At 41.3% G+C, this 14,849-nt stretch overlaps 1 protein-coding gene across 1 annotated transcript; it reads right to left on the reverse strand.

Annotated features, from left to right (window-relative positions):
• Window positions 1-608: 608 nt before the first annotated feature.
• On the reverse strand, window positions 609-14,849 carry hao1 (hydroxyacid oxidase (glycolate oxidase) 1). The gene is made up of 8 exons (XM_029437110.1): window positions 14,713-14,849; window positions 6,652-6,803; window positions 5,487-5,751; window positions 5,178-5,350; window positions 2,461-2,552; window positions 1,333-1,491; window positions 1,040-1,109; window positions 609-844 (listed from the first exon to the last, which is right to left on the reverse strand). The coding sequence occupies exons 1-8, from the start codon at window positions 14,847-14,849 to the stop codon at window positions 777-779; spliced, it is 1,116 nt and encodes a 371-aa protein (XP_029292970.1). The 3' UTR covers window positions 609-776.

Here is a 14,849-nt window from a genome sequence, read left to right on the forward strand (position 1 = left end):
GTTTGTATTATTTTGTATTCAGTTTTTTTGCTATTAAAAGCTTGCCTTTTGTTGTTTTAATCATCGTCTGCCTGCTGCATTTGGGTCCTCCTACATCACACCTTCTCCTACACGTAACAAATTATTTACTTATATAGAACCTAAGTATATTTAACCAGGTGCTGTACTTAAGTATAATCAAGATACTTGGAATGTTTCTTTCATAAAGCTGAAACAACGAGTTGATGGATAAGAAATTAATCTAAATGATTAGGAAATTATCTAAACTATTTTGAGAATCAATTAATAATTTCTGACATTTTTCAAAAGTATGCTTCTCAAGTGTCAGATAAATAATAATAATAATAATTAGCAGCCCTAAGCTTTCTAATGTCACTTCTGCTTCATAATGGGCCTTTTTTTTAATGCAGAACTTTATTGACTTGATATGTTGGTTCTGTACAACACAGGAACGATGGTAACCATTGGTGACACACTATACTGAGTTCAGCTTTTCAAACCTCTTCACACAGTCGGCACATCAATAGATCACTTTTTATTTGACACAAAATGCATTCAATTACCACATCTTACAATATTCATGAAATTACTTTTAATTAGTTCCTCTTCGTACACTTCAAGACATTGGGCAGCATCACCCCTCAGTTTCACATTACATTTGATGATATATTTTATATCTGTAGCAATACATTTGAACAAACACGTCTGAATACCAAACACAGTTCAGGAATGAGACAAATGTTGGTATTAAACTGTCCTGTCAGCAGATTCTTCTCTCACATCCTGGAGGTGAACTCCACTCTCCTGACCAGGGACCTGCTCACCTCAGATACAGAACGACAACCTGCATGCATACACACACACACACACACACACACACACACACACACACACACACACACACACACACACACACACACACACACACACACACACACACACACACACACAGAATTGAGAAAAATTGTTGATAGGCTCCCACAGAGTAGATGCCCTGTGTGTGTGTGTGTGTGTGTGTGTGTGTGTGTGTGTGTGTTACCTGACAGAGCCATAGCCAGTCGTAGCTCCTCTTTTAGAAGTTCCAGAATCTCTGAAACTCCCTGTTCCCCCTGGATACAGACACACGCACACACACGTTTATTTAGTTGTGTGTCACGTTGTGTAGTTTTGTAAATTACATTTAGATGAAGTTCTTAATAACAGCCATCTTTGTTCTGTTACACGCTCATGACTAAATAACAAATGTCAAAAAGGTGAAGCGCTCAGTTTCTCTGCATCATCAGATTTGTTGGGGTTGGACCACTGAGGCTGTAGATGAGTGTGGTGCGTCACCTGACAGGCGAGGCCCCACAGCACCGGTCGGCCGATGAAAACAGCCTTTGCTCCCAGAGCTAAGGCCTTTAGCACGTCTGAGCCTCGCCGCACTCCTCCGTCCATGTAGACATCACAGCGACCCTGCACAGCCCTCACCACCTCCTCCAGGACATCCAGCTACACACACACACACACACACACACTTTACTTGACATTTATATTGACACATGAAGTACATTTAAAAGGCGTCTGGTGATACTCTATGTTTATGTTGTCAACAAATTAAAGGGTTGGGGTTGAGGAAAAATAAACTAAAGCACTAACAAGCAGGTTCTGTGTGTCCGTGGACGTATATATCATATTCCTCTGTGTCATAGGGTTCCACTGTTCCAAACTGCAATAATTAAATAAAAAATAAAAACACACCTTTGCCTGATTTTTGGACTTTGGATTCCCCTTCCTGCCCCTTGTCAGATATGTTTGCTTGAACTTCTGTGACCCCGGCTGCCTTTGAATGTAGTAAAGCTGAACTTTCTACTACATTGATTGATCTCTGGGTCGGCTATTTGTCTCAAGTCATTGCAGAAGTGGCTTTAGACCGTTGGCTAATGGAAAACAAAAAAAGAATGGTTCCAAGCCTGTTAAATCGAGTGGAGCCGTACCGGTCCCATGCAGTTAAAATAGAGACATAACTGAATGAGGGTGAAGTAAGTAGCCCAAAGTGTGCAGCCAAGCTAGCTGATTGTGTTGAGGTGGCTCACAGTGGCAGGACTAAAAGAAGAAACCTAAAGGATCACAGGAGTGGACAGAACAGAGCAGTGTACCTGGCAGGGCATTGAGGAAGTAACACACTACTGATTTTTCTGTTTTGAAGAGATTTGTTGACAATAAGAAAGACATAGAATAATACCATACATTTTCTTTGAAGAGTGACACCTGTTATTAGTGTATGTGTTAGCAGTCTATATATGTACTGTGTGTCTCCTGTAAGTCTACAATATGGAGTAATTGTAGTATATAAATGTCCAGATAGGTACAGTATTATTAAAAAACATTTTTGCAGGGGAATTTCTGGACTGTTGCTGATATGATGGAAGAAGTCCATCACACATACACACACACACGTATGTACAGACACACACAGACCGTGGCAGGAACCCCATCCAGTTGTCGAGCTCCGTGATTGGACACCAGGACACCATCGACACCATAGTTTACAGCCAGGACGGCATCCTCACCTGACCCCACACACACACACACATACACACACACACAACATCAACGCTGCTGAACAAGTTCATCCTGAAGTCATAATGACTTTGATTCTAATATTTGTAGAGATATATCAGCATAGCTAATAATTGGGATCCATTTATTTCCTTAAAAACAGGAAGGGAACACTGACTATAATAACTCACTTTCCCTTTAATGTAAAGCAGGGGTGGGGAACCTTTTTCCTATCAAGGACCATTTTTTTTTTTACAACATCCTTCGAGGGCCGTACTAATTATTGAACTCATAACCTCTGCAAAATGTTTTTAAGACACAGCCCATTCATTTCCCCTTTCTTTTATGCTGTGCAAAAAATACACTTTTTTATCTATTATTGATTCTTAAGACTTCAGCGAAAACATGTCCCACTAAGGAAAATGCTAATTCCGTTGAAAAGCAATAACATTTTCATCCATCCATCCATCCATCGTCTACCACTTATCCGGGGTCGGGTCGCGGGGGCAGCAGCTCCAGTAATAACATTTTCTCATTTAAAATAATCAGGGTTGATCATCTGAGGGTCTTTTGCACAAATGTAAAAAAAATGAATATGTTTGTCTTTAATTTTATAAATTATATGATTATATGATCGCCCAATACCCAGAAAACCAGTTGTCCCTAGACAAGAAATTGTCATTTCAATTCGATAAAGAATTGTGAACAACTAATTTAAAATGTATAATATATATACCAAATGAAAGAGTAGAGTCCAATATTTCTTTAAAACTAAAAGCAATGAATGTTCAAATATATTCACTTTATTTTGTGGTTGCTCAAAATGTGTCCAAGACCGTCAAATATTCATAAAAAAGCAATAAAAATCAAGCAACCACATGATGAACTGTACTCCTGAGGACTCGCTGTCCACCCTCCACATCTGCTAAATGCTACAAGAGCATTCAGGCTCCTGTAAGTTTGCTATTTTTCCAAGAAATCTTACATATTTATTGATGTTGCTACTGTGACAACCATGATGTGTCAACACTGTCTCTTTTGTAAAGAAATAATTATTTTATATTATGACATAAATGTATGCATTTTAAGTAAAGGCTAGAGGCAGCTAGCAACAGAGAGGAAACAAGATGGCTCCTGTTTACAACTCATGCATGACATGTCAAAACGTGAGTTTTTGTCACCATCGTCAGACGTCAACACTGTCAGGTTTTCTGTCTTATTTATGCTTAAAACATTGCAGTTGTACTGTAGTTTTTATCTTACTGTTCACCATTGTTAATGTTTACAGAAAGATAACATGTACATAACAAATACTTTGTTGTAATTAGGCCACCGTCAGGTCTCAGTCACCACCGTCAGATGGAACTTTCTTTGTTTTAAATGAATATGACTACAATATGTTCCTCCAATGCAGTTGATGTATTGAAGTAAATGTCTATTTAAAATCAAAAGAAATATTTTTTTTATGTCCACAATTATTATTTTGTATATTTAATGCTAATGATGATACTAAGCAATGACAGGAAAAACACATCATTTATGAATAAATGACAAAATCAGGAGGTTGCCCAGAAATATTGCTTGATTGCTGAGACCTTGTCTTTAGATTTCTTAACAATAAATATATTTTCTTTTCAAATTTAAAACTTGTTTTATCCAAATTCTCAAGAATCAGTGCCATGTATCTTTCCGTTTTATCAGAAAACAATCCTTTATTAGTCCCACAACGGGGAAATGTATCTTGTCACAGCAAAAGAACATATGAAGTAAAAAGGCAGTACGCAATAATTAAATAGAATAAAAAATAATATAAGTACCAAGTGGTTGATAGAAAATAAAGTGAGTATTGCACATGGCAGTGATAAATGCACAAATTATAAAAAGTGAGTATTGTAAATGGCAGTGATAATTGCACAGCAGTGGTGGAACAGTCTGTTCTTGGTGTGGTGGTCTACCTGTCTATCTTTCCATGTTTGTATGTTACGCTCTGGAGAGAGCTGCTTGTTGGGCCAAACTCCGCCGAAGAGCGTTAACTTTATCCAAACACTCGTCCTTTCAGCTCGTGCAGTTTGAAAAGGTTTTGTGCTGTATTGACGCTCAAGATTATTTTTCACCACCGCAAGTACGTCCACACAAACTAGGCACACTGGCCTTTTACTTCTGCAAAGAAATAATCGTTTGTCCATTTCTCCTGGAAAGTGCGACATTCCACATCCAGCTTTCTCTGTTTTACACTCGCCATGCTGCGTTCACTGATGTCAACGATTTAATATTGAAGTTTTTTGACATGACGTGACCATGTGATGACACGTTCCACTTGTGTTGTGTTCAAGGACCCTGACCTTGGCCAGGAAAATCAGTCAGTCGCCCGTTTAAAATATTGCCGTCTAGTTTTTTTTGCTAGTGGATTTTTTTGCGTGCGTTTTACGAATTACTCGCGGGCCGTATATGGCCCGGAGGCCGGAGGTTCCCCACCCCTGATGTAAAGTAACAGCACTTTGGCTGTAAAACCAATGGTAAAATCAATTTTGCAGATGAAATCTGACATTTTACTTTTTTGAGAATCCCATTTAAATGTATTAACTAACTTAATTATATTATTGGGGCAAGCAAAAGGTGTGTATGTATGCGTTTACCATTAAGAACTCCTTTCACGATCACAGGTAGGTGTGTGTGTTTTTTCAGCCATGTGATGTCGTCCCAACAGAGAGTGGGGTCTATTGCCTTTGCAGCATAAACAGCCAAACCACTGTCGTTGCCATAGTTTCCCTCAGAGAAAGCCAGGGAGGCTGATGAGAAGTTAGACATGCTGGACGCACACACACACACACACACACACACACACACACACACACACACACACACACACACACACACACGCGCACACAGTGAAGAGTTAGAACATTGTGGTGTGCATGGTGTAATCTGCTGTGATTGGTTCCTACCTCAGGTGTGGGGGCAGTTTAAAGTGGTTGCGCATGTCATCCAATCTCCTTCCCAGGTACGGCGTATCCACAGTAACAAAGATTGCCTTATAGCCCGCCTCTTCTGCCCGGCGGACCAATGACAGTGTGAGCTCTCGGTCTTTATAGATGTAAAGCTGCAGCCACATGACACCGCCTACTGAAGCTGTCATCGCTGACATCACTTCCTCTATAGTGGAGGTGGCCCAGGAGCTCAGCATCATCCCTGTCCCCACTGCTCGGCATGCTGGGTAGACACAGATTACTGTTGTTAATGGTCCGATGAGGAGTGGTTTAAAAAGAGGTCTAAAGATAACTTGGAAACATATGGGACCCAGAACCTCTTCAAATAGGATCAGTTACCTTAGAACAAGTATTGTTTCTTTTTCTTTTCTTTTTTGTCTTCGTCAACACAGGACAGAAGGTGAGGATGAGAACTTTGGGTGACCAGCTCTGTTGTCATACCTTACCTAATATGTAGTGAATATGTACAATACGTTTTGTATTGCATTACTGCTATTACTTTAGTCTTATTTGTGAAACAAAAAAAAGACTATAAATCTGACTGTAATCTATATAACAGTGGTTTACTATTGGTAGGACACATTTCTCACAGTCCACTCACTCTTCACACAGTCAGCACAGCACACGTCCATGTGACTAAACTGATCACAAATACATCCAATGAGCATGGTCCATCAGCTCAGAGGTTGTGGCAAAATCAAGAGAGAAAGAGAGAATGTAAATAAATACAAAGTAAGCATGAAGATAATCTTCCTGATTGAACTTTGCTGAGCTTCATTGTAGATCTATATACACTAGTTACAATATATACTCTCAAGATCTATGTCATATGAACGGGAACCCCACATTTTATATAATTCTATATTCCTATTTACATTCTGTATTTCTCTATATAATCAAAGCCCTTTCGCTATTATTGTTTACTCTCTAGTTCCATTCTATATTATTCTATTTTCACAATTTCCACTCTGTATTAATATATACTATCTTCTCAGGTTATATTTGGTATTATTATTAATTCCTAAAGTGTCATTCTGTATACCCTGTGTGTGTGTGTGTGTGTGTGTGTGTGTGTGTGTGTGTGTGTGTGTGTGTGTGTGTGTGTGTGTGTGTGTGTGTGTACCTCTCACTGTAGCTGTCTCTCCCTCAGGATGAGCCATCCTCTGCATAGCTGTGGCTGCAACACAGATAGGCATGCTGAGCTTCTGGCCCAGCAGAGAAATGGAGAGATCCACTGTGGAAACATCCCTCAACACCCGAGGGATAAGATGCCACCTGCACACACACACACACACACACACACACACACACACACACACACACACACACACACACACACACACACATATGCTCACTCAAACTGTACCACCACCAAACCTCTGTGTGTTTACGCTGCATTTTTCACATTTATTGTAACAACTCTTAAATGTTCCATTCAAAACCAAACAAAGTTAGCGAATTTTGCTACATTTACTTCTAGAAAAAAACCCACAGACGATTCACATTTTAATTGGCAATTAGGTGATAATGCTTTTCAGTTTACCAATGTTACCAAGGGCCAATATTTGGAATATTACGTTTATTACAATTGCTATGTCACATTTCTCTCTATGAGTTAAAACCTCTTCACACAGTCAGCACAACAGAAGTCGACGTGGACCAAACTGTGGATCACATTTAATTTCTTCCACACAGTCATTGACAGCGTCTTCCAAAATTCATACTCAACCACCACCAAACCTCTGTGTGTTTTTTGCACGTTTATATACTATTGTAAAAACCATTACATTTATGTTTAAAACCTTCTATTGCACGGTGTCGCCCTCAGGCAACCTCACACCGCCCCTTCAAGGTGTTTAAATAAATACAATATATATATAATATCACCAGACTTGTCTGAAGTGGGTTTGACCTTTAGACTGGGGGGGGCAAGTCCTTTCAGGAAGTAAAGCTGCATGGGACACACTACCATAAATGTATGTTTAAACATTGTGTGGGCAGAAGGTACAGGATCCAGTGGACAGTGAGTCAGGACAGTGGATCAATAAATCACGTTAGAGAGACAAATGATGGGTTTATTATCAGGGACCCCAAGTTCCAAGAGTGAAATATTTTTTCACACCAAAATAAAAATTCATGACATACAGGACTAACATGTTTAAAACATGTTTAAAACATGCATACAATCCTAGTTGGGCCATTATTTTTTACCAGCTGTTGTCATGTCTCGTCGAATTTGTTGAGTTGTTCATGTTGTCTTGTCACTTCCTGTTTTATTTTGTACCTACCTCTTGTTTCTCAACCCAGATCCCTTTACTTCCTGTCCTGGTGTGGTGTCCCTCCATCGTCAGCGTCTGCCTCGCCCCTGATTGTTTCCACCTGTTCCCACTCACCTCTTGTATAAATTGTCCTGTCTCCCCTTGTCGTGTGCCAGTTCGTCTAGTCATATCCTTGTAAGAGCCTATGCCTGTACCAGCGATCCATGAAGTGTGCTTATCTAATAGTTTTGTATATCCTCCTAGTGAGCGTTTTCATTTGTTGTTTTGATTTATGGAAGTAAAGTTTTGTTTATTCTACACTACCTTTGTGTCTGAAGTCGTGCAATTGAGTGTTCCTTCCCTCTGTCTGAGTCGTAACAGCTGTATTACATGTGGTGTGATGTGGATGAGACGCTTGACTGACCAGCACTGTTGTTCTCTATATCTGTAGCTATCCTGTACAAGTATGTAGACTGACTATGTACAGGTTGGGACTGGAGTTATAGCCATACACTGTAAGGTAGCACAATCCATGCACTAAAGAAGTGCCAGTCTTTTGTTTGTAGTAATACAGTGACACACATTGTAATGCTACATGTTAGTGTTTTTAGGTCATTGTATAATGAGTGTCCTGGTACCACAGCTGATCCTGAGACGTGTATCAAGTGTTTTGGACATGAGCTGCATGCTTTGTGTATCGGTTGAGTGTTTGACATGTAGTGACACTACACCAGGGGTCGGGAACCTTTTTGGCTGGGAGAGCCATAAAAGCCACATATTTTTAAATGTATTTCCTTGAGAGCCATATATTTAATAAAATTGAGTTTTAAGTATATCACGTCTCCGAGCACTAAAAGCGGTATCAGTGTTTCCCCTACCATTGTCTGTGCCCCCCCCAACGGAACCCCGCGCCCCCCTCTGATTTTTATTTACAGTATATCTCAAAAGTGAGTACACCCTTTAGATTTTTGCAAATATTCTGTTATATCCTTTCAGGGGATAACATTATCCTACTGAAACTTTGATATAACTTAAAGTAGTCAGTGTGCTGCTTGAATAACAGTATAGATTTATTGTCCTTTGAAAATTACTCAGTACACAGCTGTTAATGTCTAAACAGCTGGCAACAAAAGTGAGTACACCCCATAGTGAACATGTCTAAATTGTGCCCAAAGTGTCAATATTTTGTGTGACCACCATTGTTATCTAGCACTGCTTTAACCCTCCTGGGCATGGAATTCACCAGAGCTGCACAGGTTGCTTCTGGAATCTTCTTCCACTCCTCCACGACGACATCACGGAGCGCACGGATGTTGGACACCTTGCACTCCTCCACCTTCCTCTTGAGGATGCCCCACATGTGCTCAATTGGGTTTAGGTCTGGAGACATACTTGGCCAGTCCATCACCTTAACCTTCAGCTTCTTCAGCAAGGCCGTTGTCATCTTGGAGGTGTGTTTAGGGTCATTATCATGTTGGAAAACTGCCCTACGGCCCAGTTTCCGAAGAGAGGGGATCATGCTCTGCTGCAGGATGTCACAGTATATATTGGAATTCATGTGTCCCTCAATGAAATGCAGCTCCCCAGTGCCGGCAGCACTCATGCAGCCCCAGACCATGATGCTGCCACCACCATGCTTGACTGTAGGCAAAACACATTTGTCTTGGTACTCCTCACCAGGGTGCCGCCACACACGCCGGACACCATCTGACCCAAACAGGTTTATTTTGGTCTCATCAGACCACAGGACATGGTTCCAGTAACTCATGTTCTTGGATTCATTGTCTTCAGCAAACTGTTTGCGGGCTTTCTTATGCATCGGTTTCAGAAGGGGCTTCTGTCTGGGGCGACGGCCATACAAACCGATTTGATGCAGTGTGCGGCGTATGGTCTGGGCACTGACAGGCTGACATCCCACTTCTGCAACCTCTGCAGCAATGCTGGAAGCACTCGCACGTCTATTTTTGGAAACCAACCTCTGGATATGACGCTGAGCACGTGGACTCAACTTCTTTGGTCGACCCTGGCGAGGCCTGTTCCGAGTGGAACCTGTCCTGGAAAACCGCTGTATGATCTTAGCCACTGTGCTGCAACTCATTTTCATGGTGTTGGCAATCTTCTTATAGCCAAGGCCATCTTTGTGAAGCGCAATAATCCTTTTTTTCAGCCGCTCAGAGAGTTCCTTGCCATGAGGTGCCATGTTGTCCAGCATTCAGAGAGAATTGTGCCCAAAACACCAAATTTAACAGCCCTGCTTATCATTTACACCTGAATCCTTGTAACACTAACGAGTCACATGACACCAGGGCGGGAAAACAACATCATTGGGCACAATTAGGACATGTTCACTATGGGGTGTACTCACTTTTGTTGCCAGCTGTTTAGACATTAACAGCTGTGTACTGAGTAATTTTCAAAGGACAATAAATCTATACTGTTATTCAAGCAGCACACTGACTACTTTAAGTTATATCAAAGTTTCAGTAGGATAATGTTATCCCCTGAAAGGATATAACAGAATATTTGCAAAAATCTAAAGGGTGTACTCACTTTTGAGATATACTGTATTTAATATTCACAACTCACTTTTCACATTGAACAGGTGATCTTTTATTAAATACTTAAAAACTAAACGCTTATGTTATTTATCTAATTTATGTGCACGTTTCTGTGTCTACTGCACAGGTGTCAAACTCAAGGCCACAATTATATCCAGCCCGCGAGAAAATATAATTTTTCTATCATAACTGGCCCGCCTGTTTTGGTAATTAAATCAATGCATGGCACAACCACGGGAAAATACATATTTGAGGAAGTATCTAAATGTGTGAATGAAATGAAACTGCCCCGGGACAAACTGACGGGACTGACGATGTGATGAAAAGAGCGGATTAGTGCAGGATGCGGGAGAAGATGCAGCGGGAGAACTGTGCAGGTGAGCTGACGGTGTATCACCGCATCATACACCAGGAAGTGTTGTGTTGTAAAGCTCTGGAGATGGAACATGCAATAAGCACCGTAACACAGACAGGAAACTTTATAAGAGTCAATGTAAGTCTTTTCCTGAGGAGATACATTCTGAACATGACGGTGCGATGGCTGAGTCGATGGCCTGTCCTGGTGTGGTGTCCCTCCATCGTCAGCGTCTGCCTCGCCCCTGATTGTTTCCACCTGTTCCCACTCACCTCTTGTATAAATTGTCCTGTCTCCCCTTGTCGTGTGCCAGTTCATCTAGTCATATCCTTGTAAGAGCCTATGCCTGTACCAGCGATCCATGAAGTGTGCTTATCTGATAGTTTTGGCGGTGCGATGGCTCAGTCGAGGGAAAGTGCTGAATAGATTTTTCGAGTTGCGTGAGGAAATCTAGCCATTTTTGGAAGCAAAGGGAAACACACCACAGATCTCTGGGACGATGTGAGCTGGCCTGTTTGTGCGACATAACGAAGCATCTCACTGTTAAACCTCCAGCTTCAGGGCCGTGTGATCACGGACATGTATGATGCAGTGAGAGCGTTCCAAGCCGAGCTGCCTGTGGGAGACTCTGATGCAGCAAGGAAACTTTGGTCACTACGTGTTTCCAAACACTGACAAACCATCTCCACCGCTGTGTTCCCGACTGCGCATGAACTGCTCAGCAATCCGTTTGCAGTTGACGAAAACAGCACATGTGAACATCCAAATGGAGCTGATTGAGCTCCAGTGTAACGACACACTCAAGGCAAAGTGTGACTCTGTGGGCGCTGCAGTTTCCAAGCTTCACCCCCGAAACGATGCCTTAATGTTGGCCCTCTCTGTGATTGAGTTTGACACCCCTGGTCTACTGTTTCTCCTCAGCTGTTTCGCGAAGGGCAGGGCTCCGCCCCCCCCCACACGTGCACACATAGTTACAGTCAGAGACAGAGTGGAGGAAAGGAGAGGGGATAACTAAAACAAAATCCGCTGCTAAATGTTTTACTTTAAAATGACACAGTATAATTATTTATTACTTGTTCAACATGTTAAAAAATGTCAGCTCAAAATTGTCTGCGAGCCATATCGCGTCATCAAAAGAGCCATAGGTTCCCGACCCCTGCACTATAGATCGTGTGCATGTGACGTCACGCTTACGTCCCAACCCGTAAATCAGCCATGTTCGATGATATACACAACCAAGACGGCGCCCGTTCACGTGTGTGTTGCTGCAACGCTTCGTAATTTTCTTTGTATTTAAACGTCTAAGATTGAAAGAAAATGCCAATCATGTGCGCAGTGTATAATTGTGGTAATAACGCTACTTGTGACCCAGAGAAACAGTTCTTTAGATTTCCTACAATCATCAAAAACAACGATCCACAAAAGAGGGATGAATTGCTGTCTACCGAACGCCGTAAACTGGTTTAGTAACATAACTCGTAAGGATTTAACAGAAGAAAAAGCACAATTCACTCGTGTGTGTGTGGCGTCCACTTTATATCTGGTAAGAGCTCATGCTAAAGCTATGTTTTCAATGTTTACGTTAAACATTTGTGCTTATGATATACCCGAACACTGTAAGACCTTACTTCTCGTCACTAGGAGAAGCGGCAAAGCTTTATGATAGCAGCCATTTGCTCTTTTCTTCTGTGCATGTTTTTGTTTGGCTTATTCTTGAGCCTACTACACTTGCGAAAAGCAAAGCACCAATGTGAGAACATGCTTCGTTTAATCCAGCCATATAATCACAGTGTGTAAGGATAACATCGTCTCACTCACAAACCACGACTTGAGTATCTCGAGCTCTTTGAGAGTGATTTACACGGGCATGGACGAGCACCCTGTCATCTTTCACTGGTTTGGTAAGAAGACTACCAACCCAGCCAGAAACAAAGAAATTATAAGCATCTAAGCTCTTGTATGCCTTCATTTGTGCGTTGGTTGCCCACGACGTTTGTAGCACAAGGTAGTTCACAATATCCGAATATTCAATCGGCGGTAATGAATCTAAATCCTCAATATGATCCGACGGCTTTAGCGTGTATGGGTCACGGCCGCAAATTTGGACTTTTTCCCTCTGAATCTTGCCTTTGCAGAGGACTCCAGAGAGTCAAAATACTTTGAAGAAGTCGGAGTTTTAGACGCCATTGTTGATTTGTATATTATCCAACATGGCGTCGCACGCATACGTCACACAGTTTTGTCACGTGTTTGCACACTATCTATAGGAACCCTGAGACTGTCGAACACCTGGGTCCCAAACAGTTGAATGTTGAAACGGCTGGTTTTGACCCGCTCAGTGTTGTGACGACTGCCCTGTCCAATGCTTAGTATTCACACAGCGTTCATCAAACTCACTGAGCTAAATCATGACTGCTTAGTTATCAGTCTGGCTTGAACTCGTCACATGAGACATTATCATTGGGATCAGTGTACCAATGTTGATGTTTGCTGAACCAGTGATGATGTAACAGTCAGAGTTCAGCACACAAAGTTAGAGAGTGGATTTTAATAATTCCCCGGACGGAAATGAAATGGCTTGGAGTGGAGCCTGGACACAGTAAAGTGTGACAGATTGATATTGTTGAAGCCAAAATGATAAGTTTAAACATTTATTTGATTTTGATTAATTATGTATAAAAACAATCAAATATAGGAAATAGGAATAGGCAGAATATGGTGTTGATTGTTTATTATCAGCACGTGTGGTGCAGACGCCACACCCCTTTTTTGACCATCAGCTGATTGATCGTATCAGCTGGTGTATATAACAAGGAATCATTAAGACAGTGTCTTTTTTGGTTTGAAGTTATACAGTTTTGTGTTACACTGAGAAGGAAGGAGGAAGGAGCAAATTCGAGGAAAGAAAAGTTGCTCCAATAGATATGTTCCACAGAGATATTTGTTATTAAAAGTTCAGGCAAACATGTCATCTCACTGTGTCCTCACAGGACATTTAAACAGTTTGTTTACACTGTATACAATGGCTCAGATACAGTGGGACTATGGACCCAACGCACACTTAATGAGTGTAGAATAGTCGGAGCTGCTGTTATTATATTAATCTTCTTTTTAAAGTTGGATGTTTTGATGTGGGGTTGTATGAGGTACATATCCAAAGTCTGTGTGTTCCCTGCAGTAGATGACGGTCGGCACAGCCCAGTTTGCAGAAGCAGTCAGGAGTTACTGCATGGAAGCTGAACAATGTCCTGCTGTGGACAGGAGCAGCAGCTACATGTATTTCAGCCAGCTAAAGACACAGACTGCACAGCTGTCTCACATCAAGGTAAAGCAGAGAGAATATCCCAAATAGATTATTATTTTTGGGCCATTCTTTCAGGTGGCTAAAATAAGTTTTGCTGCTGCCCCCGTCCACAGCCGTATATTGCTTTGCTCCTGTCCGTTTCTCCTAACTGTAGATGATACACTGACTATGGATAAGTACCTCATACAGCCCAACTTCAAAACCTCAGCACTTTCCCTTTCATCAGGACTTCTGCTCTTCTAGAAGTGTGGGCATCATGTCCTTTTGTACCTGTATATCTCCACATATACTCACATATCCAGGTACACACACACATGTATATACTGTATATATATTTATACATAGTGTTCAGTGAGGAACGTTATTTAGGGCTGCTATGGCAGATAAACTCCAGCAGGCCCACTATATATATTATATGTCTTGGTATTAAGAGCTATACAAGATAGATGCCAACATCGTTTAAAAACATACAAAATCTCCTAGATGATCTCATTAAATATGCATATTGTATTAATAATAAAGTTATGTACTTCTTTATGTACAAACACAAGAATAAAAACAATAGGAAGAAGTAGGCATGAGTGTGACTGCTGCTTACAGAAATACAAAACACATCAGTCACAAACTTTACATTGTGAGGCCCAACGCTGCGTAGCTTTGAAACTTCCTGCTAAAACAGTGTCTCAACATGTGTGTGAGTGTGTTGTACCTGTTGAAGGCAGCGACATTGTCGGCCAGTGTGTTCTGCTCATCAGCTCCTGAGCGGTAGTAGTCATAAACAGCTTTAGGAAGAACCTTCTTGGCTTCCTCCTCAAAGTCCGACACACACACACGCTGCCCTGACAT

Source organism: Cottoperca gobio, chromosome 8, assembly GCF_900634415.1.
Source record: "Cottoperca gobio chromosome 8, fCotGob3.1, whole genome shotgun sequence".
Classification (NCBI taxonomy): domain Eukaryota; kingdom Metazoa; phylum Chordata; class Actinopteri; order Perciformes; family Bovichtidae; genus Cottoperca; species Cottoperca gobio.

Excerpts from the sequence above, each read along its gene's own strand:
- hao1 (XM_029437110.1), bottom strand. The coding sequence starts at position 14,849 with ATGTCAGGGCAGCGTGTGTGTGTGTCGGACTTTGAGGAGGAAGCCAAG. Across the intron at positions 5,351-5,486 it reads AAACTGCCCCCACACCTGAG|CATGTCTAACTTCTCATCAG; the intron begins GTAGGAACCAAT and ends GTGTGCGTCCAG. Across the intron at positions 845-1,039 it reads ACTGGCTATGGCTCTGTCAG|GTTGTCGTTCTGTATCTGAG; the intron begins GTAACACACACA and ends GTATGCATGCAG.